The sequence below is a fragment of the Pristiophorus japonicus genome, chromosome 9 (genome assembly GCF_044704955.1).
Source record: "Pristiophorus japonicus isolate sPriJap1 chromosome 9, sPriJap1.hap1, whole genome shotgun sequence".
Taxonomy (NCBI): Eukaryota; Metazoa; Chordata; class Chondrichthyes; family Pristiophoridae; genus Pristiophorus; species Pristiophorus japonicus.
Window position 1 is genome coordinate 66,912,965 of NC_091985.1, and position 24,006 is coordinate 66,936,970.

At 39.7% G+C, this 24,006-nt stretch overlaps 1 protein-coding gene across 1 annotated transcript in view; it reads left to right on the forward strand.

The window, feature by feature from the left end:
- rab3gap2 (RAB3 GTPase activating protein subunit 2 (non-catalytic)) overlaps positions 1-24,006 on the forward strand; it is a 127,667-nt gene that overhangs the window by 9,307 nt on the left and 94,354 nt on the right. The window contains exons 2-9 of the mRNA XM_070889431.1: positions 7,701-7,765; positions 9,426-9,549; positions 9,770-9,851; positions 13,628-13,675; positions 15,116-15,191; positions 18,703-18,804; positions 20,674-20,773; positions 22,600-22,698. Of these exons, the coding sequence (XP_070745532.1) occupies positions 7,701-7,765; positions 9,426-9,549; positions 9,770-9,851; positions 13,628-13,675; positions 15,116-15,191; positions 18,703-18,804; positions 20,674-20,773; positions 22,600-22,698 (696 nt within the window). The remainder of the gene's footprint in view (positions 1-7,700; positions 7,766-9,425; positions 9,550-9,769; positions 9,852-13,627; positions 13,676-15,115; positions 15,192-18,702; positions 18,805-20,673; positions 20,774-22,599; positions 22,699-24,006) is intronic.

Genomic DNA, 24,006 nt, shown 5'->3' on the forward strand with positions numbered 1-24,006 from the left:
GTTCTGAGTGATGTATTGCCCCTTTGACTCACTCTCTTTGCAAACTCTCCCATGAGCACATAGTTACTGGGCCGCTCAACTAAATAGAACCGAAGTGTTTTGCTGCACCCCTTAATTTTGCATCTGAATTTATTGCATTACAGTAGCAACTTTGTGTCTTTGTAAAGCGTGATACACCTATCTTGCAGCATTGGCCATTTTTCATGGTGCAGTATATGATAGTGTTCCAGGGGGAGAGAAATTAGATGGTGCATTCAGCTAAAATACTGTGCTTTGTCTCTGGCTCGTGGGTTCAAATTCAGGCCAGATTGATGGCATTCATGGTTTAATCTGACTGTGAGTCATGAATGAAATATGGTTGGCTATCTCATGTTTCTCGTGACCAGAACTGCCCAAATTAAGCATTGATTAACAGTCTAGGGTAACCAAAGATGGCTAGTGCTGGGAACAAAAGATGTCTCAAATATACAATGTTGACTAATCTCTTTGGGTGAAAAATGTAGAAAATGTTCCATTCCTCAGACTCCATGTGCTTCTCTTTGAATGCCAGATCGACCAAGGAATTGTAACAACATTGTGGAGAGTTTTGTGGAACTTGGACCTCAAATGAATATGATTTGTCTTTTAACCAGCTGGGATATCCAATGCTATTTTTATATACATGGTCGGCCTCCCTAGTTCTACCCTCCATAAACTTGAGATCATCCAAAACTCTGCCGTCTCTGTCCTAACTCACACCAAGTTTATGGTTAAAAAGGAAATTAACGCAATAGTAAGGAAGGACGTTAGCTTGGATGATGTGGAATATGTATGGGTAAAGCTGCGGAATACCAAATGGTAGAAAACGCAAGTAGGATTTGTGTACAGACCACCAAACAGTAGTAGTGAGGTTGGGGACAGCATCAAACAAGAAATTCGGGATGTGTGCAATAAAGGTATAGCAGTTATCATGGGCGACTTTAATCTACATATAGATTGGACTAACCAAACTGGTAGCAATACAGTGCAGGAGGATTTCTTGGGATGTATAAGGGATGGTTTTCGAGACCAATATGTCGAGGAACCAACTAGAGAGCAGGCCATCCTAGACTGGGTGATGTGTAATGAGAAAGGACTAATTAGCAATCTTGTTGTGCGAGGCCCTTTGGGGGAAGAGTGACCATAATATGGTAAAATTCTTTATTAAGGTGGAGAGTAACACAGTTAATTCAGAGACTAGTGCCCTGAACTTAAGGAAAGGTCACTTCGATGGTATGAGACTTAAATTGGCTAGCATAGACTGGCAAATGACACTTCAAGGGTTGACAGTGGATAGGCAATGGCAAACATTTAAAGATTACATGGATGAACTTAAATAATTGTACATCCCTGTCTGGAGTAAAAATAAAACTGGGAAGGTGGCTCAACTGTGGCTAACAAGGGAAATTAAGGATAGTGTTAAATCCAAGGAAGAGGCATCTGAATTGGCCAGAAAAAGCAGCAAACTTGAAGACGAGGAGAAATTTAGAATTCAGCAGAAGAGGACAAAGGGTTTAATTCGGCAGGGGAAAATAGAGTACGAGAGGAAGCTTGCTGGGAACATAAAAACTGACTGCAAAAGCTTCTCTAGATATGTGAAGAGAAAAAGATTAGTGAAGACAAACGTTCCTTGCAGTCAGAATCAGGTGAATTTATAATGGGGAATCAAGAAATGGCAGACCAATTGACCAAATACTTTGGTTCTGTCTTCGAAGGAAGACACAAATAACCTTCCAGAAATACGAGGGGACCGAGGGTCTAGCGAGAAGGAGGAACTGAAGGAAATCCTTATTAGTCAGGAAATTGTATTAGGGAAATTGATGGGATTGAAGGCCGATAAATCCCCACGGCCTGATTTTCTGCATCCCAGAGTACTTAAGGAAATGGCCCTTGAAATAGTGGATGCATTGGTGATCATTTTCCAACAGTCTTATCGACTCTGGATCAGTTCCTATGGACTGGAGGGTAGCTAATGTAACACCACTTTTTAAGAAAGGAGGGAGAGAGAAAACGGGGAATTATAGACCAGTTAGCCTGACATCAGTAGTGGGAAAAATGTTGGAATCAATTATTAAGGATGAAATAGCAGTGACAGGATCGGTCCAAGTCAGCATGGATTTATGAAAGGGAAATCATGCTTGACAAATCTTCTGGAATTTTTTGAGGATGTAACTAGTAGAGTGGATCAGGGAGAACCAGTGGATGTGGTGTATTTGGACTTTCAAAAGGCTTTTGTGTGCAAAATTAAAGCACATGGTGTTGGTGGTAATGTATTGACGTGGATAGAGAACTGGTTGGCAGACAGGAAGCAGAGAATCGGGATAAACGGATCCCCTCCCTCTCCTCTTCCCCCCCCCCCCCTCCTTTTTTAATTTTTTTTGATTTTTTTTTGGTTGATTTATTGATTGATTTATCATTTATTATTGATGATGGCTCTTTATTTGTAAAAATGATGTGTTTCATGTTTGTAAACTTCCCTTCTCCCCAACCGCCCCCCCCCCCCCCCCTTCATTCCCAATGCCTGATTTTCTAAGTGTAGGCAATGTTTTTCTGAGCGTACAAAAATCTACACTTACTCCATTCTAAGTTAGTTTGGAGTAAGATTTTGCTGCCTAAACTTTCAAAACAGGCGTAAGTGGTCGGACACGCCCCCTTTGAAAAAAAAATCAGTTCCAAAATGAAATTGTTCGAACTGACTAGAACTGGAGCAAATTAAATGCCGAGAATTGCAATTTCAAAGATGCTCCATTCTAAACCGGTTGCTCCAAAAAAAAAATAGGCGCAACTCAGGCCGAAACTTGACCTCCAAGATTTAGGGGCCTAGGTTTTCCAATTGTAATGCCAAAACCCATTCATTTTAATGGGTTGTTATCAGTCTTATAATCCAAAAATGAATCATAGAATCTCAGTGACTGTTTCAACCAATTAATAGTGTATTCAAATTACAAGTTTAGTGTCTGTGCAAAGTGTTTTTAGCTTTTTAACAACATAAAATTTGAGTAAATCAGATGCGAAGGCTCTAACTGATTCTGAGCATAAAATTACAAAGGGATATTGAAAGATTAAGTGAATGGGCAAAACTATGGCAAATGGATTTCAGTGTAAGCAAATGTGAGGTCATCCACTTTGGACCTAAACGGATAGAACAGGGTACTTTCTAAATGATGAAAAACTAAAAACAGTAGATGTCCAAGGTGACTTGGTGGTTCAGGTACATAGATCATTAAAATGTCATGAACAGGTGCAGAAAATAATCAAAAAGGCTAATGAAATGCTGGCCCTTTATATCTAGAGTACAAGGAGGTAGAAGGTATGCTGCAGCTGTACAGAACCCTGGTTAGACCACACCTGGAGTACTGAACCGTTTTGGACACCACATCTTAGTAAGGATATATTGATCGTGGAGGGAGTGCAGCGTAGGTTTACCAGAATGATACCTGGACTTCAAGGGTTAAGTTATGAGAAGAGATTACACAAATTATTCCCTTGAATTTAGAAGGTTAAAGGGTGATCTGATCGAAGTTTTCAGGATATTAAGAACATAAGAAATAGGAGTAGGAGTAGGCCATTTGGCCCCTTGAGCCTGCTCCGCTATTCAATAAGATTATGGCTGATCTGATCATGGACTCGGCTCCACTTCCCTGCCCGCTCCCCATAACTCTTTTACTCCCTAATCGCTCAAAAATCTGTATCTCTGCCTTTAAATATATTCAATGACCCAGCCTCCACAACTCTCTGGGGCAGAGAAATCCATAAATTTACAACCCTCAGAAATTTCTCCTCATCTCAGTTTTAAATGGGCAGTCCATTATTCTAAGGCTGTGTCCCCTAGTTTTAATTTCCCCTATGAGTGGAAATATCCTCTCTGCATCCACCTTATTGAAACATATGATAATGAGGGGGCTCAATAAGATCATCTCCCATTCTTCTGAACTCCAGTGAGGAGAGGCCCAATCTACTCAACCTATCTTCATAAGTCAATCCCCTTGTCCCCGGAATCAACCTCGTGAACCGTCTGAACAGCCTCCAATGCAAGTATATCCTTCCTTAACTGTACGTAGTACTCCAGGTGTGGCCTCACCAGTACCCTGTACAGTTGTAGCAGGATTTCTCTGCTTTTATACTCTATCCCCCTTGCAATAAAGGCCAACATTCCATTTGCCTTCCGGATTACTTGCTGTACCTGCATGCTAACTTTTTGTGCATCATGCACAAGGACCCTGTACTGCAGCACTTAGCAGTTTTTCTCCATTTAAATTATAATTTGCTTTTCTATTATTTCTGCCAAAGTGGATAACCTCACATTTTCCCACATATACTCTTTTTGTGCCAGATTTTTGCCCACTCACTTAGACTGTCGATATCTCTTTGCAGATTTTTTGTGTCCTCCTCACAATTTGCTTTCCCACCCATCTTTGTATCATCAGCAAACTTGGCTACATTACACTCGTTCCCTTCATCCAAGTCATTAATATAGATTCTAAATAGTTGAGGACCCAGCAGCGATCCCTGCGGCACCCCACTAGTCATTGTTTGCCAACTGGAAAATGACCCATTTATCCCGACTCTCTTTTCTGTTGGTTAGCCAATCCTCTATCCATGCTAATATATTACCACCGATCCCGTGAGCTTTTATCTTGTGCAGTAACCTTTTATGTGGCACCTTATCAAATGCCTTCTGGAAATCCAAATACACCACATCCACTGGTCCCCCCCTTATGCACTCTGCTCGTTATATCCTCAAAGAACTCCAGCAAATTTGTCAAACATGATTTCCCTTTCATAAAACCATGTTGACTCTGTTTGATTAAATCATGCTTTTCCAAATGTCCTGCTACTGCTTCCTTAATAATGGACTGCAGCATTTTCCCAATGACAGCTGTTAGACTAACTGGTGTATAGTTTCCTGCTTTTTGTCTGCCTCCTTTTTGGAATAGGGCCGTAACATTTGCAGTTTTCCAATCTGCTGGGACCGCTCTAGAATCCAGGGAGGTTTGGTAGATTACAACCAATGCATCCACTATCTCTGTAGCCATTTCTTTTAACACCCTAGGATGTAAGCCATCAGGTCATGTGGACTTGTCGGCCTTTAGTCCCATTATTTTACCCAGTACTACTTCATTTGTGATAGTGATTGTATTAAGTTCCTCCCTCCCTATAGCCCCTTGATTATCCAAATATTGGGATGTGTTTAGTGTCTTCTACCGTGAAGACCAAGACAAGATATTTGTTCAACATCTCTGCCATTTCCCTATTCTCCATTATTAATTTCCCAGTTTCATCCTCCAGGGGACCAACATTTACTTTAGCCACTATTTTCCTTTTAATGTACCTGTAGAAACTCTTATTATCTGTTTTTATATTTCTTGCTCCTTGGGATATATTTTTGTTGCGAGTTATGAAATATCTCCTTAAATGTCTGCCATTGCTCATCAACTGTCCCATACTTTAATCTATTTTCCCAGTCCACTTAAGCCAATTCTGCCCTCATAGCTTTGTATTCTCCTTTATTTAAGCTTAGGACCCTGGTTTGAGAACTAACTTTCTCACCCTCCAACTGAATTTGAAATTCAACCATATTCTGGTCACTCATTCCTAGAGGATCTTTTACTCTGAGATAATTTATTAATCCTGCCTCATTACACAGTACTAGATCTAAAATCGCCTGCTCCCTGGTTGGTTGCACAACGTACTGTTCAAGGAAACTATCCCAGATACACACTCTGAACTCCTCCGCAAGGCTACCATGGCCAATTTGCTTCGTCCAATCAATATGAAGGTTAAAATCACCCATGATTATTGCCATTCCTTTATTACAAGCCTCCATTATTTCTTATATTAAGGGGAACAGATAGGGTCGATCGAGAGAAATTATTTCCGCTGATTGGGGATTTTAAAAGCTAGAGCCAGACCATTCAGGAAACACTTCTACACCCGTTGGGCTAGAAATTCGTTTTTTGGTCATAGCGGTTTTTTTCCACCAAAAAACCCACTATAACGCCGCTATGATTTCGAGGCCCGCCCAGTGGGGAAAATCGGCATTGCAGGAGGATTCGTGGTGCAAACTGTAAATTTTTTGCAACTTTTCTCCAAGGCTGATACCGTTGGGAGGGGGGAAAACACTTTATGATTGTTTATTTTTTTGGGAAAAAAGTCACGCCCTTTTCTAGCGAATCGCTGCAAAAGAATTAAAAAAAATAAAAACAATGGGCTCCATTTTTCCCAATGCTGTTTTTTGGCGTACTTGCAGAGTTACCACCGTTTTTTTGGGGCCCAACTGCGGCAGAAAACAAAACTCCTACTTTCCCTGTTTGAATTATTGATTTTGGCGCCACGTAGCCTGTCCTTTAGCTTTGGGAGTGGAGCCTAAGATCTGCGCCAAAAAGATCGGGTTGCCAGGGTAACGTAGGAAACGCTGCAGTTGGAAAATGAAATATACAACACATTCTGACCAGCTCACAGCAACCTGCACACACACCTTGCACATTGCAGCAGCTTACCATGATTAAATTACTAGAGTTTATGCCAAAAGTCTATCCCCCCGCCCCACCCCTTTTGCCAGTTGCCACTGCTAGCCCTGGCCGAAAGGCCTCCATCCTGTGCCGGGTGCCACTGCTAACCCTGACCACCTCACCTCTCCTCTCCCCTCTCTTTCCCTCTCTGCTGCTGCTGTCCCAGCCGTGGAACTGCATCTGCTGCACTGATTCTGTTAACTGCCCAGAAGGTTTTTCCAGAATGGTAACATACGCCGTCCTAAGAAAAACTGGAATAAATCGGAGCTGGTCAAACTTGCTTAAATGGCCAGAATCGACATGGGTAGCAAGATACACCAATGAGGTAAAAAAAATCTTAGCCTAAAGAAATCCTACCTCAGTGAATTAAGCGAGCGCAGAAACTTTGGGGAAACTTGGAGATTTAAATGTACTCCAAAAAAAAATGGTGCCCACCAAAAAAACGGCATGGATAATTGGAAAACCTTTTTTGCAGGTTTTCATACCTACTGCTGTTCCAAGGACTGCACGACAGGTTTTTCCTTGACTTTTTTTTGGCCCTATCTATGGGTTACCGCTGAACCAAATATCGGGTAAAAGCGTTTTTTCCAGTCTTGCAGCTGGCAGTCCACTCCCCAGCGATATTTCAAAACTGCCGGTGCAAGACTTCAGGGAATTTCCCGCCGCACCGTTTTCCACCCAAAATGGCGAAATGCCGTCTCAAAACCCGGCGCAAGGTTGGGGAAATTCCAGCCCAAGATGGTAGAAGTTTGGAAAACTCTGACACAAACGGCAATTGATGCTTGATTAAATGTTAATTTTAACTAGGAGATTGATAGTTTTTTGTTAACCAAAGGTATGAAGGGATATGTGCCAAAGCCGGGTATCTGGAGTTAGATCATAGATCAGCCATGATCTCATTGAATGGCAGAACAGACTCGAGGGGCTGATTGGCCTACTCCTTTTCGTATGTTCCTGTGATTCCAGATTCAGGCTGCATTTACACTACAAGTGCAGTGTCAGTTCAACATGAAGCTGCATTGCACTGTTGCTGCTGTTTGGGTGTAATGCACCCTAACTCTTCCACAATTATAAGGCGACGTGCTCCATTAATCCGATTGATTCCTTATTGAAATCACTTTAAATGTGCAGACCATAATTAATGCATAGATTTTTATTTTCCTTTTATAGATAAAGAACATAGCTGGGAAGATGAAGACTGGGGAGCATGGGAAGATGGTGAATTGAAAGAAACTGTAAGACCAAATCATCAGTTTTTTAAAAATTCCAATTGATACCTCATTGAGCCTTGTGGGATTGGTGGGTAAATCTCAGTTTAAGCAAATTGCCAGAAAACTCAAAAGTTAAGGGCTGTAAAGCTGTACATTCAGAGCGAGTATTGGACTCTAGAAAAGAGATGAGTTCAAAAACAGCAGTAAACAGGTGGCCATCAGCTGGTGTTATAAATTGCGCTTGCAGCATTTGGCTGAAATAATTTGTCCAGCACCAGCTAGCTGGCTACCTCTTTACTGCTGTTTTTGAACTCATCCCTTTTCCAGAGTTTAGTACTCGCTCTGAATGTACAGTTTTACAGCCCTTAACTTTTGAGTTTTCTGGCAATCTGCTTAAACTGTGATTTGAGTACCTGTCTTCCTGCATGACATTGGAGGGCAAATTAATGATTCGCCTCACTTGCAGGTGTGCAAGGCTTAAAGATATGGCTAGAACATTGTATTGCCAACTTTCTGATCTGCAGTCCCTTTGGACACCGTTTCCTGCTGGTAGTATAGGATTGCTGAATTTAGCCTAAATTTCCATCTGAACAATCACTTGTTACTCTTCTTCCACTTAGTGCATTGATCCAGGGTTGTCAAAGGTTTTTGCTTTCATGGGCAACATCGATACATAACACACATACCTCAGGCCACATACATTTTTATTCTATGTTCCCCAATTTTGGGATGTTAATTTTAACAGATTTTGGTGCTCTGATTTAGGATAAATCCACCAATGACACAACAGTGTGAAGAGCACTATTCAAACCACCAGGCCCACAAGGTTCAAACAAATACACCAGGAACTAAGAAATTCAAATAGGACTGAATTGTAATGTTTGAGGGCTGATTGCCAGAACTTGGGTGAGGGAGGGTTGTGGCCCACACCCTGTGTTGGCTCATCCTCCTCCTCACCATCTGTAATTTTGCTCTAGGTAAACAAATCATCCATCTATTAACTTGATCTTTATAACAAAAGTAACTGGCCATATGTCAAAGTTGAATAACCTGTTCTGCTCTTTTAACCTTTTTCTTCACAGCTTTTCCTTTGTTTGATTAAGCTGCTTTGACTTTCATTCCATTTCTCCTGCCTCTTCCTGAATAACTGTATTATCCTGTGCATGAAAACAATGTGACACTGTTATTCTGTGTCCATCTACTATTCTACTATTTTTGTTCTCCTCCACCCCCTCCTACTATACCTCCCCTAATGTACTCTTCTCCAACTGATTCCTGTTGTCTCAACAGCCAAGTCCATTTAAGTGATTTCACACTGGTCAATCCTCATAAACACACAAATCCTATTCACCAATCACATTGGCTCTCCTTTAGTAAATTGGTTCGCAACCAGTGTGTTCCTTGTACAGTTGAAACTCTGACTTATTTGCAATCTATTTCTGATCCTGCTATGTCCTTCAACAACTTAATTTTCAGCTCTTTGTAAGATTCTTTTATCACCCACTGTCCAAAATCGTTGTTGCTCATTTGGTCTGAAGTTAAAATCCCTGATTTTTCTTTAAGGACACTTCAGTTATCATTTCAGAGTGTAAATGGCAACCATTGTGAAACTGTTTCAAACTTGTTTTGTTTTCCACTGGGGCACTATTAATGTATTTACTTTTAGTACTGAAATTTATTACAGAAGGAAGATAATTCCACAAGTAAGGCACCTATAGTGTCATGGCTTCAGGACTGTGTGATCTCACTGTCACCAACAAATGATCTAATGGTGATAGCAAGGGACCAGAAAGCTGTCTTTCTCGTGCGTAAGTATTAGTCCTTTTGTGAACATTTGTGTTTGCATATAATTTTTAAAAAATCCTTTTGAGGCTTATTAATTTACTTTTTTGTTGGAATACAAAACTGTATAATTCAAAATCTATTTAAGATGGTGTGATTTTTTTTTAAATTAGTTAGTTCTGCTTGTAAAAATAAGTTGTTTCCAATTTATGAATTTTAATTTTTTTAATATTTGGTTCTTTTTAGCCAAATGGAAACCCAATGAAAAGGGTAAAGATGAAATGCAGTATTGTGTTACCTGGAGTGGTACTTTGAATGTTGAAGAAGGGTAAGCATATTTTGGTCAGAATTCTGAAGTTAATTGTGGTATTTTGATCACAGTATTCATTTAAAAGAACAATGATCTGCAAGGGAAGTACTGTGTACAGGTGAATCTTTGAAAGAAATCTTTGTGTAATACACTTTGTGCAGATGTGTCTTCTCATTCAGTTGCCAATAAAATGTTTAGATATGAAGATGGTGATTCATAGAGTTTTGTGTTGGTACCCCAATGTGCTGTGTTGCAAAATGGTGATTTATTTTGCATTACGATTCCCTGTATGCATGTTCCTCTTCTTGAGATGCCATAGGAGAGGAGAAATGCAGAGCAAAAAAACAGATGCTTTGGAGACTAATTCTAGAAACGAGACGCTCTCGGCTGTCATCGTCCATTTATAAGCGCGCTTGAACAGCCGAGGCCTACGGACAGCTCATCTGCTTTACCTGCTTGCGTCTGTCGAGAAATGGTATACGACCCAGGGAGAACATAAAATCCAAGGGTGGTGTGGAGAAAAACTTCATAAGTACTAACAACCAAGTTCATTGTTAGAATTAATTTAGTGGTACTCGTGGGGATCTACTTGGTGTTAGGCACTGCAGATTAAACAGCAGGTCTTATTAATGATTATGAATTCATTTATTTTTAAAAACCTTCAATTTACAGTCCACAGTACTTGTGACTTGTAGAACTTCCACATTGGAAGAAGAGCTGTAAATTATGATCACTGTTAACCTTGGTATTGATTTGTTTTATTTGTCCCTGGATAGTAATTTTGAATCAATTTTATTTATATTCAGTGAGTAACATGGCTAAAATTTATTGTATTTCCTTGAAATTATAATTAAAAAGTTTAATAGCAATTATAGATTTTTTTGATTACTATATACCTCAGAACTAATGGTGTATCACTCTGCAGCACATTGGGGCCAACAAATATTAGTGGATACCATGTAGTTATTGATCTAATTGATAGAAGGCAATAGCTTGCATCTATTTTAGGAGCAATTTCCCACTCCGCTTTTCTCCCTTTGCCCACAACATTGGGAGCAAATTGTAATTGCTTCAGTTCAAATGATGGTGCTTCAGAGGTCAGTTTAAATTATGGAAACAAACAACTTGGAGATGGGGAGAATTTGATTTACCTAAAATTGATTTCTGATTGCAAATTAGTACTGATGTGAATCTAAGTTGTAGCCCAAAAAAGTAATTTTCTGGAAGATAGAAATACAATGTACAACTGGAGAATTGCAAATGTTCAGAAAAGGGTGTAAAGATAAACCTAGCAACTATAGGCCGGTCAGTTTAACATCGGTTGTGGGGTAGCTTTTAGAAATGATGATCAGGGACAAAATCCACTTGGACAAGTGTGGATTAATTAAGGAAAACCAAGCATGGATTTGCTAAAGGCAAATCGTGTTTAACCAACTCGATTGAGATTTTTGATGAGGTAACAGAAAGGGTTGATGAGGGCAATGTGGTTGACGTGGTGTACATGGATTTCCAAAAGGCATTCGTCAAAGTACCTCATAATAGGCTTGCCAGCAAAGTTAAAGCCCATGGAATAAAAGTGACAGTGACAGCCAATTTCTTATCCATGCTTAGTGACAGGAAACAGAATACTAGTGAATGGTTGGTTGTTTTTTGGACTGGAGGAAGGTGGTGTTCCCCAGGGGTCGGTATCAGGATCACTGCTTTTCTTGATATATATTAATGACTTGGATATGGTTGTAAATGGTACAATTTCAAAAGTTGCAAATGGCTCAAAACTTGGAAGTATAGTGAACAATGAGGAGGATAGTGATGGACTTCAGGATGACATAGACAGGCTGGTGGAATGGGTAGACACGTGGCAGATGAAATTTAACGCAGAAAAGTGTGAAGTGATGCACTTTCGTAATGAGAGGCAATATAGACGAAAGGGTACCATTCTAAAAGGGGTGCATTAACAGAGAGACCCAGGGCTATAAGTGCACAAATCATTTAAGGTGGCAGGGCAGGTTGAGAAAGTGGTTTTAAAAAAAACCTTATGGGATCCTGGGCTTCATGAATAGAGACATCGAGTACAAAAGTGTGAAATTATGCAGAACCTGTATAAAACACTGATTCAGCCTCGATTGGAGTATTGAGTCCAATTCTGAACACCACACGAGGAAGGATGTGAAGTCCTTGGAGAGAGTGAAGAAAAGATTTGAGAATGATTCCAGGGATGATGGACTTCAGTTATCTGGATAGACTGGAGAAGCTGGGGTTGTTGTCAGAGCAGAGAAACTTGAGAGGAGATTTAATAGAAGTGTTCAAAATCATGATGGGCCTAGACACAGTAGATGGAGAGAAACTGTTCCCAGTGGCAGAAGGATCGAGAACCAGAGGACACAGATTTGAGGTGATTGGCAAAAGAACCAAAGGTGATACAAGAAAAACCTTTTTTTACACAGGGAGTGGTCAGGATCTGGAATGCACTGCCTGAAAGGGTGGTAGAGGCAGACTTAATCACTGCTTTCAAAAGTGAGTTGGATGAGTACCTGAAAGAAGAAAAAAATTGCAGGGCCATGGGGAAAGGGCAGGAGAGTGGGACTAGCTGAAGTGTTCTTGCAGAGAGCCGGTATGGGCCGAATGGTCTTCAATGCTGTAATCCCTCTATGATTCTATGAAAGGACAGTGAGGAACCCCAGTGAGTTATTGGATGATGGGTATGTTGGAGTAGACTTCTGCATTTTATACCAAACGTCATTGCTGAGTATTTTCCATGATTTACACACACTGGCCCCAAGTTTCGACATGATTTGCTCCTGATTTTTAGGAGCAACTGGTGTAGAACGGAGTATCTTAGAAATCGGAATTCTCGCCATTTAGTTTGCTCCAGCTCTAGTCAGTTAGAACACTTTCACTTTGGAACAGAATATTTTTTTCAAAAGGGGCCGTGTCCGGCCACTTACGCCTGTTTTCAAAGTTTCGTCAGTGAAAACTTACTTCAAACTAACTTAGAATGGTGTAAGTGAAGATTTTTGTATGCTCAAAAAAACCTTGTCTACACTTTAGAAAATCAGGCGTAGGTTACAAATCAGGCGTGGGGGGGGTTTAAATGGAAGTTTACGAACATTAAACACTTCAGATTTACAAATAAAGAGCCATCAATAATAAATGATAAAAACATCAATAAATCAACCAATAAATCAATCAAAAAAAATTAGAAATAATTTAAAAAATGATTTTGGGCAGTATGTCCGCGGCGCTATGTCCACCAATTTCAGCCTCTTAAGATTTTCCCATTATGATATATTAACATGGGTTTTAACATTGCAAAATCATGACCCAGGAAGCAAGGTTAATGTGTACTGGAAGTGTGTGCCATATATAAGATTTGATAATGTATAGATAGATATTAAACAAGTAGACCACAGTGGCCTGCTGAAACCTGTCTCCCAGAGTTTCTGTGATCGAGTTTTCTAATGCTATAAACCAGAGTGGACTCTGATGGCTGAGCTGATGGGTTTAGTTGTGTTTGGCTTGCTTGAGCCACTTTCCAGCAATAGAAATTATGATTCACAGAATTGGTGTGAGGTACTGTCTCCTTTTTATATATCAAAATTATATATTTAATATAAACAAAAAAGCCTGTATGGCTTGTATTGGAAAAGAATTGTCTGAGTGAACTGGTTCACTAAACCAAGATTTCAGCTGTCTGATTTCTTTGTAGTAAGATTATTGCTCCACTTGAGATCTGTGATTTGCCATTGACATGTGACATCTAATTTGATTACTTTTTGTGTTTCCTTTTTCTTCAGTGAATGTGTCAGTAGTGCTATTTGCATTCCACTAGCAAGCCAGAAGAGGTAAGCATTTTTAGTCTTGGATCCTTGTACAGCTACGTAAGTTTGATCAAAGTAAATGAAATGTTCGCTAAATACCTCTTGATTGCAGTTGATCTGGGGTTTTTTGCCATATGAGCAATGTTAATATTTTCTTTCAGAAAATTCTGCTTGTGGAATTGAACATAAAAGAATCATTCCATGTATAATAGTTATGCAATCATTTCATCTTTGGTTTATTAGCTAGTCTAAAACTTAGCAAAAAGACCTATTATACCCAGATTTCTTTCTAGACAGTTACTAACAATGGCTGTAAAGCAATATGCAGCCAGTATGTGTAAAGATAGCAAAACAAACTAAAATAATTAACAAGTCCATTTGGAAAATATGCTGTTTGAATGAGAATATTACAGTATTCCAAGATCTAACTAAAAATATGCTATTTAACCAAACTTAACAGTATATGTAACCCTTTTCTAGCCAGAGTCTTGTTAGCCAGCATTGCTTTTATTGCTGTCAATTGAAACCTTTATGATTGTCAGATTTTGGTCTGTTAAAATGTGTGGGGCTCAGCAATGGTGGCGCAGTTGAAGGTTGTGGGTGGGGCGGGGTGGATGGGATGCTACCTCTTGTTTGAGATGAACATTAACCTCGACTTGCGTTGCATGAACCTCCCATTTCTTAATTTATCTGCCCTATTTACTACCTGCCTGTGCTCATGAAGTTGCTTAGTCATGTTCAGTTAACCCATACACAATTCTTATGGTATTTGCAAATTTTGATATATATAATATGCCTCCGGTCTAAAAAATCTGATAGCTGCCATTCTTTATTTTCAGTTTGTCAGCTAACGTTCTATCCATACTGCCACATTCCTTTAATACCGTATGCCTTAATTTATCAAGCTTCCATTTGGCTCCTCCTCAAACTCCTTTCGCAAATCCATATATTCAGCACCCACTGTAATTTCTATTCTGAAAAGATAATGTTGATTGCTCAAATTTGTCAGACACAACTTGCTTTTTACAAAGCTGTGTTATCTGTCCTTAATTAACCCGTGCCTTTCTACGGGAGTATTAACCTTATCCTGTACTATGGCTTCTCAACACTTACCCATTACTGATAAACTGACTGACTAAACTATAGTTACCTGGATTATCCCTTTTCACTCTCCTTGAACACTAGCAAGCCTGAAATCCTCTGACACAACGTCTATATATGAGGATGTTTGAAAGTTTATGCTCTTTTCTCATTTCTAGGATCAGTTGTGCCTGGACTTTGGATTTGGGCTGATTTACATGATAATTATAGCACTGTTGAAGCAAAATTGCCAGAGCTGCAGCTATAGTGCGAATATACCCTAGAATTTTATATTAATGATTTTGAAAAATTTGTTGCAGTGCAGTGTATGATTTAACTGTGAAAAATGCTGAACTAAATAAAACTCTTTGTTATGGTTAACAGAAGTTCCACAGGACGACCAGACTGGACATGTATAATTGTTGGTTTTACCTCTGGATATGTACGATTTTACACCGAGGTAATGAATTCAGATTTTAATTTTGGTGTGGGGGAATCCAAACATGAGCTTCAAAATGAACTACTCTGGTTAAACATCTCTAATGCTTAAAAAAAAACTCCACGCTTACACTCTGGTCAGCAGAAGGAGGACAGTTTGCACTGAAGAGATAAGATGGGTATGTGAAAACAGGAAAGTGATTTTAAAGGAAGACTTCAATCAACCTGCATAAAATGACATGACATGACATATACAGCATAGAATATACAGCACAGAAACAGGCCATTCAGTCAAACCAGTCCATGCTGGTGTTTTTGCTCCACTGGAACCTAATATAAACTGGGAAACAGAAATGGTTTAGTCAGAGTTGGTAGATGTATTGCATGACTGCTCTTGACCCTGTACATCCAAGAAGCCATGGAGGTCAATGCTCACCTTGATCTGATCTTCATTAATCTAGAAAATGTACAAGAAATTTAAGTCTTGGCACCCGTGGGGACGGTGACCACAGAATGTTGAAGCTTAACATGATCTGGGAGTCAGAAATAGCCAATATTCAGAGCAAGATATATAACTTTAAAAGAGCTGATTTCAATGAAATGAGACACAATTGAAGCAAATAAATTGTGGGAGGTTGTTTAGCAACATTTCAGTAGAAGACAAGTAAAACACTTTTTAAAAAAAAAAAATATAACGTGGAACATGTGGGATAAAGACATTCTCAAAATCCACTAAGATGAAGCAAATATGGTTCTAAAGGAATTAACAAACAAATTATTAGTGAAATAAAAAGGAAAAATGGCCTGTACAAATTCTGTAGAGAGAAAGGGGCATGTGCTCACTTAAATTATATTCCATGCAAAATGATGGAAGAAATATCAGCAGAGAGCTTGAAGATCATCTGGAAACCAGTAACCAAGTTAATAGCCGTCAGTGTGGCTTCAGCGGAGGAAGATCCTGTCTGATCAACCTCCATAACTTTTTTAACGAAGTGACAACCCAAGTGGATTATGGAAAGCCCAGTGATGTAGTGACTCTTGACTTCTAAAAGGCATTTGATTAAGTTCCATGCAAAAGTCCTTGAACTCAAAACTGTCAGGCTATATCCCTGGAAATAGATAAGGGACTGCCCAAAGAATAGGAAGCAACAAGTACTTGTTAAAGGAGTTATGTCAGTGGAGGGATGTTCCAAGTGGAATACCTCAGTTCGGTGCTGGGACCATTATGATTTCTAATTTACATAAACTATCTGGATTCAGAAACTGAAAGCAAAGTGATCACTTTTGCAGACAGTACCAAACGAGGAAGGGCAGTGTAACTGGAGGAGGTAGCTCAGAAATGACAATGAGTTGGGCAAAATAATATATAGGCAGAATAATGGCAGTTGAAATTTAATGTAGACAAGTGAAAAGTGCTGCACATGGGAAGGAAACATTAGATGGCACGCATACTGCATGGTGGTGTTGAAATTGCTGAAGATGAAACTGAAAGTTACCTCTTGGGGCTCAATGCTAAATATGTCCAACCAATATTAAAACAGTGGAATACAAGTCAGGAGGTAATGATCAAACTTTAGTGCTCTGCGTAATCACACCTTGAATACTATATCTAGTTCTAGTCACTAAAAAACGAGAGATATTCAAATGCTAAAGATAGTGCCCCATATCCAACTTTCCTTTCTCTCGAAGGGCCTTAAACATGTTGTCACTTCCCAGCTCTTGTGTCCATCTCTTGTGGAAGTCTTCTGAATCCCTCCAGCCGAGCTTCTACCCTTTTCGCAGCATCGGAACAACTCTAGCCAAATTCATGTATGACATTCTCTGGACCTGTGACAGTGTCCCTCCTCATCCTTCTTAATTTTATTTGGCATTCAATATGGTTGACCACCTCTACCTCTATCTCTCCACTTCTCTTGACCCCTCGACTACTTCTGTCGTTGGATTGCTTATCTGCTGTCAAGTCCTGAATGAAGCACAACTTTGTCTAACTCAGCATCGGAAAGACCAAAACTATCATCTTTGGTCATTGCCACAAACTCTGCTTTCTTGCCATTGGCACCATTGTCTTTCCTAGCCATTTTCTGGGGCTGAAGCAGGCTATTAGTCATCACACCATGTTTGATTGAGCTGATTTTTAAGTCTGGATTTTCCTTCTGTTGGGTTTGCAGTAGACCAATGTTAATCTCCTGCGAACCTACAATTTATTCTTTTATTTGCTATGCAAGGTAACTTTGGGGTGGTAATACTGCACCTAATCGGCTTACTACTGTTTTTTTTTTCCCGACTACTGTTAGGAGGGAGGAAAATACAGTTCTGCTGCAGCCTTTAAAAGGCTGCAGGCAGTTCAAAGCTACTTTCCATTTCTCGCCACCCCTCTTTCAGTTACCCTGTGACTCCATCTCCTTCCCTTTCTGTTGTGCTCTTAATGTATGTGTGTTTCATTCTTGCTCTGTGTCTTAAAATTAAGTAATCGCAGTCATAGATGTGGTCATATGTGATTTTTGTTATAGCTGTTCTTGTGAGAGCAGAAACCTCATTGGAGAACTTCAAACAAAGCATACCGGAAAAGTATGCAGGGATTTGGGTGATAATTAAAGATTCTGTAGCAGAGAAATGGAGAGGGATTCACTGGGATGAGTGAAAGAAATTGCAGAAACACACTGAAAAGTTGATTGATTAAAGGATCAAAGCTGATCATCTTTGAACGCACAGTGTAGAGGCTAAAAGTATAAAATTATTTTTATGTGGCAGTAAGAAGGCAGTCGGACAAAATGTGAAAATGCTAGAATATGCAAATGTGCTTGAAACTGTGAATGAGCACGAAATAGTAAATATTCTGCTTTACTATTTGGAAGAAGTAATCACCAGGGAAGACATGAGCAACATGCTCTTCCAAAACTGGGATATCTGAAGCAAAGTAAATGCCAGTCCTACACAGGCTTGAAGAGATCAAAAATATGGAGTCCCCAGGGGTAGATGGTAATTATCCCTGGGTGCTGAGAGTGGATATGGAGAAGATTTGCACGGCATTGACAATCATTATGAGGGAGTTACAGTCCTGGACACTGGTGAAGTGCCAGTAGATTGGAAATTGGCTAATGTGAAGTCCTGTTCTGATCTGGCCCTGTGTCCCATGGTGTGGTTCACTCATTATCCTGTCTTGTTTGTATTTGTGTCCCAGGAGCTATTTGCTCAGTCCTTTCTCAGATGCTCTCATAATTCATTTCCCCTTGGCCCTCACCTGCTCCACTCTCGTCCACCTCACGCCCCGTTGATTGGTTCCACACTTCCATCTCGGGGAAAACGACTACCCTTGCCTCACAGGGTTTGATTCAAAGTTATTGAATTTTAAAATGGAGAATGATGGCGATTCATGCTACCCACAATCCCACCCAGCATGTACCAGAAGCGAGTGAAGTTGATGGTGCCATAAAGCTGGTTGTCCGCTCAAAAAAGCAGACAGTAGCAAATATTATTTCTTTCCATGCTGTTGGAAGAATTATCTTCATTCTTCATTTTAATTTATTTTGTAGAATGGCGTTCTCCTTTTAGCACAACTTTTAAATGAAGACCCAGTCCTGCAGTTGAAGTGTCGGACTTATGAGATTCCCAGACATCCGGGTGTGACAGAGCAGGTGAGTACTTACAAAGCATTTTAAAAATTGGTTGGCTAAGATGCTCTATTAACGAGATCTAATTATATAATGCATATACAATACTCATGAATGGAAAATGGTATCTGATTGCGTGTTGGATTAATATTTATTGGATGCCTGATACTCTGCTGTAAAGAGATCAGTATAAGTGCTGGAAAAATGACAATTTTTATTGAAAGTTTAGATTTACCCTGAAGTATTTCAAAGTATGACTAGGTTACACCGAAGTGGTGTAGTTCAACATAATGGGGTTAGGTCAAGGAGCCTTTTTGCATATTCACAAGTACATATTCATTGTTTGTTTTCAGGCCTGGACATAGTGGATAGTAAGGATCTATTTCTATTGGTGGAGGGGTCTATTACAAGGGGGCATAGTTTTAAGGTGATTGGTGGAAGGTTTAGAGGGGATTTGACGGGGGGCTTCTTTACGCAGAGGGTTGTGGGGCTCTGGAACTCGCTGCCTGGAAGAGTGGTGGATGCAGGAGCCCTCACTTCTTTTAAAGAGATGGTTGGATGGGCACTTAAAGTGCAGCAACCTGCAGGGTTATGGACCTAGAGCTGGTAATTGGGATTAGACTGGATGACCTTTTGTTGGACGGAGCAGATATAATGGTAAGTTCTACAGGGAATCGAATACGGCCAGGGTGATCTCCTGGACTAGTTTTGATCGCCTGGATGGGTCGGAGAAGAATTTTCCCAGATTTTTTTCTCTCTAAATTGGCCTGGGTTTTTATCTGATTTTTGCCTCTTCCAGGAGATCACATGGCTCCAGTTGGGGTAGAGTGGAGAATGTTTTAGTATAAGGGGTGTCGCAATTGTGGTGAGGCAAATTGGTTGGGCTGGGTGCCCTTTGCCTTTCCGTCATTGTTCATAGGTTTATATGTAACCTTTAGGGCTGCTGACCAAGGGCCGTGTGGCTCTTTGTCGGCCGGCACGGATACGATGGGCCGAAATGGCCTCCTTCTGCGCTGTAAATTTCTCTGTTTCTATGTTCTATGTTCACATTGTAATATTTGTGTAGTAGCTTGCAAGGTTTTAGGATTGGATTTTTAAAAAAAAGATAAGCCTAATAAAATGTTATATTTGGCAGATGTTATCCTATACATTGGATAATGCAATCCTTGGTACAAAACAGTACACTGAACAATTATTCATCGGAAATGAGAGCCACAACTCACTTCAGTGAAATGGGCTAAACTTGGTGAAACGTGGGTGGGGGGGGGGGCGGGAAGAGAGAATCGTTTAAAGTAATTCTCTAACACGTTAGTTAATTTTTGTGAAGGTAGCATTGCATTGCATGGAAGTGACATGTGCACCATATGTTCAGAGAGGTATTGAAGACCTTGTATTGTACAATTGCAGTTCCAACCTGCCATTCTATGACAATATCCATCGAATCCAATTAACCTGTGGTGGCAGCGGGGATGGGGAGGGACAGAGAGGAATGAACTTCTTACAGTGGAGAGATGACCCAAGAGAAGATTATAAAAGCAAGTTGATCAATAAAAGAACAATGCAAACAGGGTTCTGTTAGATGAGAAGACAGCTGCTTTGCACTCTTGCTTGAAACATTCTGAGTGGGAAAATGAGAGAAGATTTTAGTGCTTGATTTGTTGCAAAAATGCTTAGTGTCTGAAAAGGTAGATCTGCTCAGTGTCTAAAAATACCTAGCATAAAGCTGACCAGCTTTGTTTCACCACCCCAATGGCTGACAATCTCTGGTCCAACTTGTTGAGACGGTATGTTGTTTTAAATGCTATCAGCAAGTGTTTTTAAGATAATTTAGTAATTTGCTCCAATGATGTCTTGATGGATTACTAACTGGAATTATGATTTTCATTTTCTAAGCATGAAGAATTGAGTATTCTATATCCAGCTGCCCTTGTGACAATAGATGGATTCAGCCTCTTTCAGTCTCTTCGTGCCTGTCGAAACCAGGTAGCAAGAGGTAATTATATATATATATATATATATTCTGCCTGGTGCATTAATTGTACTTCAGGTAAGATTGTTATTAAATTTGGACGTCTGTATTACAGTGGCTTTCAAACCCTTCTGTATGGGGTTCCCTGCTAACCTGACGCACTCTCGGGTACCTCCAACCAAACTCCTGAAATGAAGTGTTGGCTGCTATTATTAGAATACAGCAGCAGAAATACTCCAGAAAAATATATCAACATTGCGCTAACGACTTGTATTCAAAGCACAGGCTTGAATCTTCTCATGAATCCCTGGGGTCCCCGGAGTCTGAGCTTGAAAACCTCCGTTGCATTAGCATCCATTCCTTATAACTGGATATTTTGCATCAGTAATTCTGAAGCCAAGTACAAAGTTCTGTTTTGAGTGGCAGAAAATTTATAATTTGTCATTATGTAGTTTCCAGAAAAGGTAAACCTACTGAAATAATGTTCTGTGTTCCTTTTAAGATGCCTGATGTTTCAATCATGGCTATGCTAAAATATGCATAATTTAAAAACTATATTCTGCTTACAGTTTTCTATGAAGAAATCTGTTATAAATTGCATAAATTAAATCTAATGTAACATACCTATGAATCATAAATCCAAGATTTCTCCATTTAAACCTGACCTATGAAGTAGCTGGCAGATTTTTTGATATGGCTTATACACTGGAATAAGTGAAACTGCCAGAAATAGAAATGCTGTAGGCATGGATTATATTGATGTTTTTGCCACATTGTGCAGAAAAGATAAATTGTGACATGCTCAAACAATGCCGTTACTCCAATTGGAATATGAGTCATCTTAAAATCATTACAATCCATTTATTCATCTACATGGAAAACCTTTTTTCAGTTTTGTTACTGAAGGATTATTAGATTTTTATTTTCTGAATTTAATTGCTTGTTTCTGTAATGTTTACTACACTGTAGGTCTTGCATAGTCTACCCTTGCAGTTTGCCCCTATGCTGTCCTCTTAAAATACTGTTGGATGCCAGGCCTACTGGCATTTGTCAGTTGTGTTGGCAGGTAAATGGTAGAAGTGGAAGGTTGGAGAGGAGGCCATGGCCAGGTAGGGTGATGAGAGAGGAGCATAACTTGGGTCTGCCAGTGGCAGGTTATGTGTGTTTTCAGGTAAGGTGACTGCAGTACACACCCTGGGACCCCACTCCAGGTGCTGCAAGATCCTGAGAGCCCTAGCTTGGGCTGCTTCATTATCAGAGGAATTATGTCTAAAATAAGTACTCAGCACTCACTACTAAGGAAAACTATTTCATCGTTGCTGAGTCAAAATCCTGGAACTCGCTACCTAACAGCACTGTGGGAGTACCATCACCATACGGACTGCAGCAGTTCAAGAAGGCTCACCACCACTTTCTCGAGCAACTAGAAATGGGAAATAAATTTTGGCCTTGCTAGTAATGCCTATATTCCGAGAATTATTTTTTTTAAAAAGGAAGACTTTTTATCATACAGCCCTCCTTCCGCTGCAACTAGAAGTCAAGCTCTGAACCTGTTCTCCCAAACCCGAAGAGACCCTCTCCAGAGTACTTCCCACCACACCGAGCTATCGAGACTTGCCATTTTGGGGCTCCCTTGCATCATAGCATTCGACAATTTGGTAGTAACCCAGTAATGAAAATTAGGGTATCTCCAGCAAGATTTGTTTTTGTATTGTATAACTATCCTCCTCTAACAAGTGAATTTTGTGAGACTAATTTTATTTTATTTGCACAAAACAAATAACACCAGAAGATTCCTCAGATAGCAACATATTTTACTAACTGTCTTGATATGTTGTACTTTCTTACAGCTGCAGCTTCAGGTGCTGAGAACATACAACCTCCACCATTAACTTACAAGAAATGGGGCCTGCAGGATGTTGATATGATAGTGGACCATGCAAGCATAGGTGATAAAATAATCCATTCATAGAAAAAGTAGCCGTGTTTCATGAGGCTTTTGGTCAATGATATTTGCAGACATTAGCAGCTCGGTTTACTCGTGTGGGAGATACTGATTATCGGCTAGAGATGAGATGCTGGCCCAAAGTGAAGGACAATCACCATGAACGCCACAGTAGATGTCAGCATATAGTCTAGCAAGGGAAATGAATCTTGCGGCAAATGTACATAAGTGGCTCAACGTGTAGTAGCACCGCCAGCATCTGTGGAGCTAATTCAGACTGATTGCCTATTTGATTGGTAAAACTTGCTCAAGTACAGGGTAAAAGCTCAAAATAAAATTTGATGGAAAAGGAAATTCTGATTTGGCAAGAACCTGTAAAATAGCCAATAGCTTGAGTCATGTGTAAATTCCTGAAGTTAGTGAGAATCCCTCCTTCACTATCATTTATCATTTGTGTTTCTGGATCACATTTGTGTTGCTTTCTTCTTTGTTCTTTTTCCCTCACCTGCAAAAAAAACACAGTAAACTGCACTGTCGGATAATAGCTACTTTAGGAGAAAGAAAATGATTTTCATTAGGTTCTTTACCCTTTATTTTCTGCACACTGTTATCGGGTTCACGTTTTAATAAACATCTGCTCCACACCTGGCAGTATAATGTTGAATCTGATGTCAACAATTGGTGTCTCTGAACACATCCACCAGAAATAACATTTTTGTTCATGAGTGGTGGTACAGTGCCATGATTTGGTTTCATTAACTATTGGATGAATGTTTCCTTTGGTTCACTGTGGTTTTTAAGAAGTGAATTGTGGCTCCCAATTCTGCAGCCACGTATTTTTGATATTTCCAATCTGGAGAATTGTGTTGCATCTAATTTTAACATTTTCTTCAGGATTTGCATTCCATTATTCAAGGAGATGATTTCCTCTTTATTGATTTGACTTCAGATGTTTTGGTCATCTGAACGTCATTTATGTGTTCTGGTCATTTATTTCAGTGTGGTTAGTGAAATCTTGTTCTGTGCAAATTGGCTGCCATTTTTGCCTCCATTAAAAAGAGTGACCAGACTTGAAAAGTAATTAACTGACTGTAGAGCTTTGGAATATCCTGATGATGCAAAAAGTTCCATATAAATGCATATTCACCTTTATTCTTGCAATGCTGAAAACAGCTTTACTTGAGTATCATTTGGAAATCAGTTTATTTATATAACATATACATATATTATATATATCTGAGCTAACTAACAGAGAACAGAGAGTCGGGATAATGGTTCATTCTCTGGTTGGCAACCAGTAACTAGTGGGGTG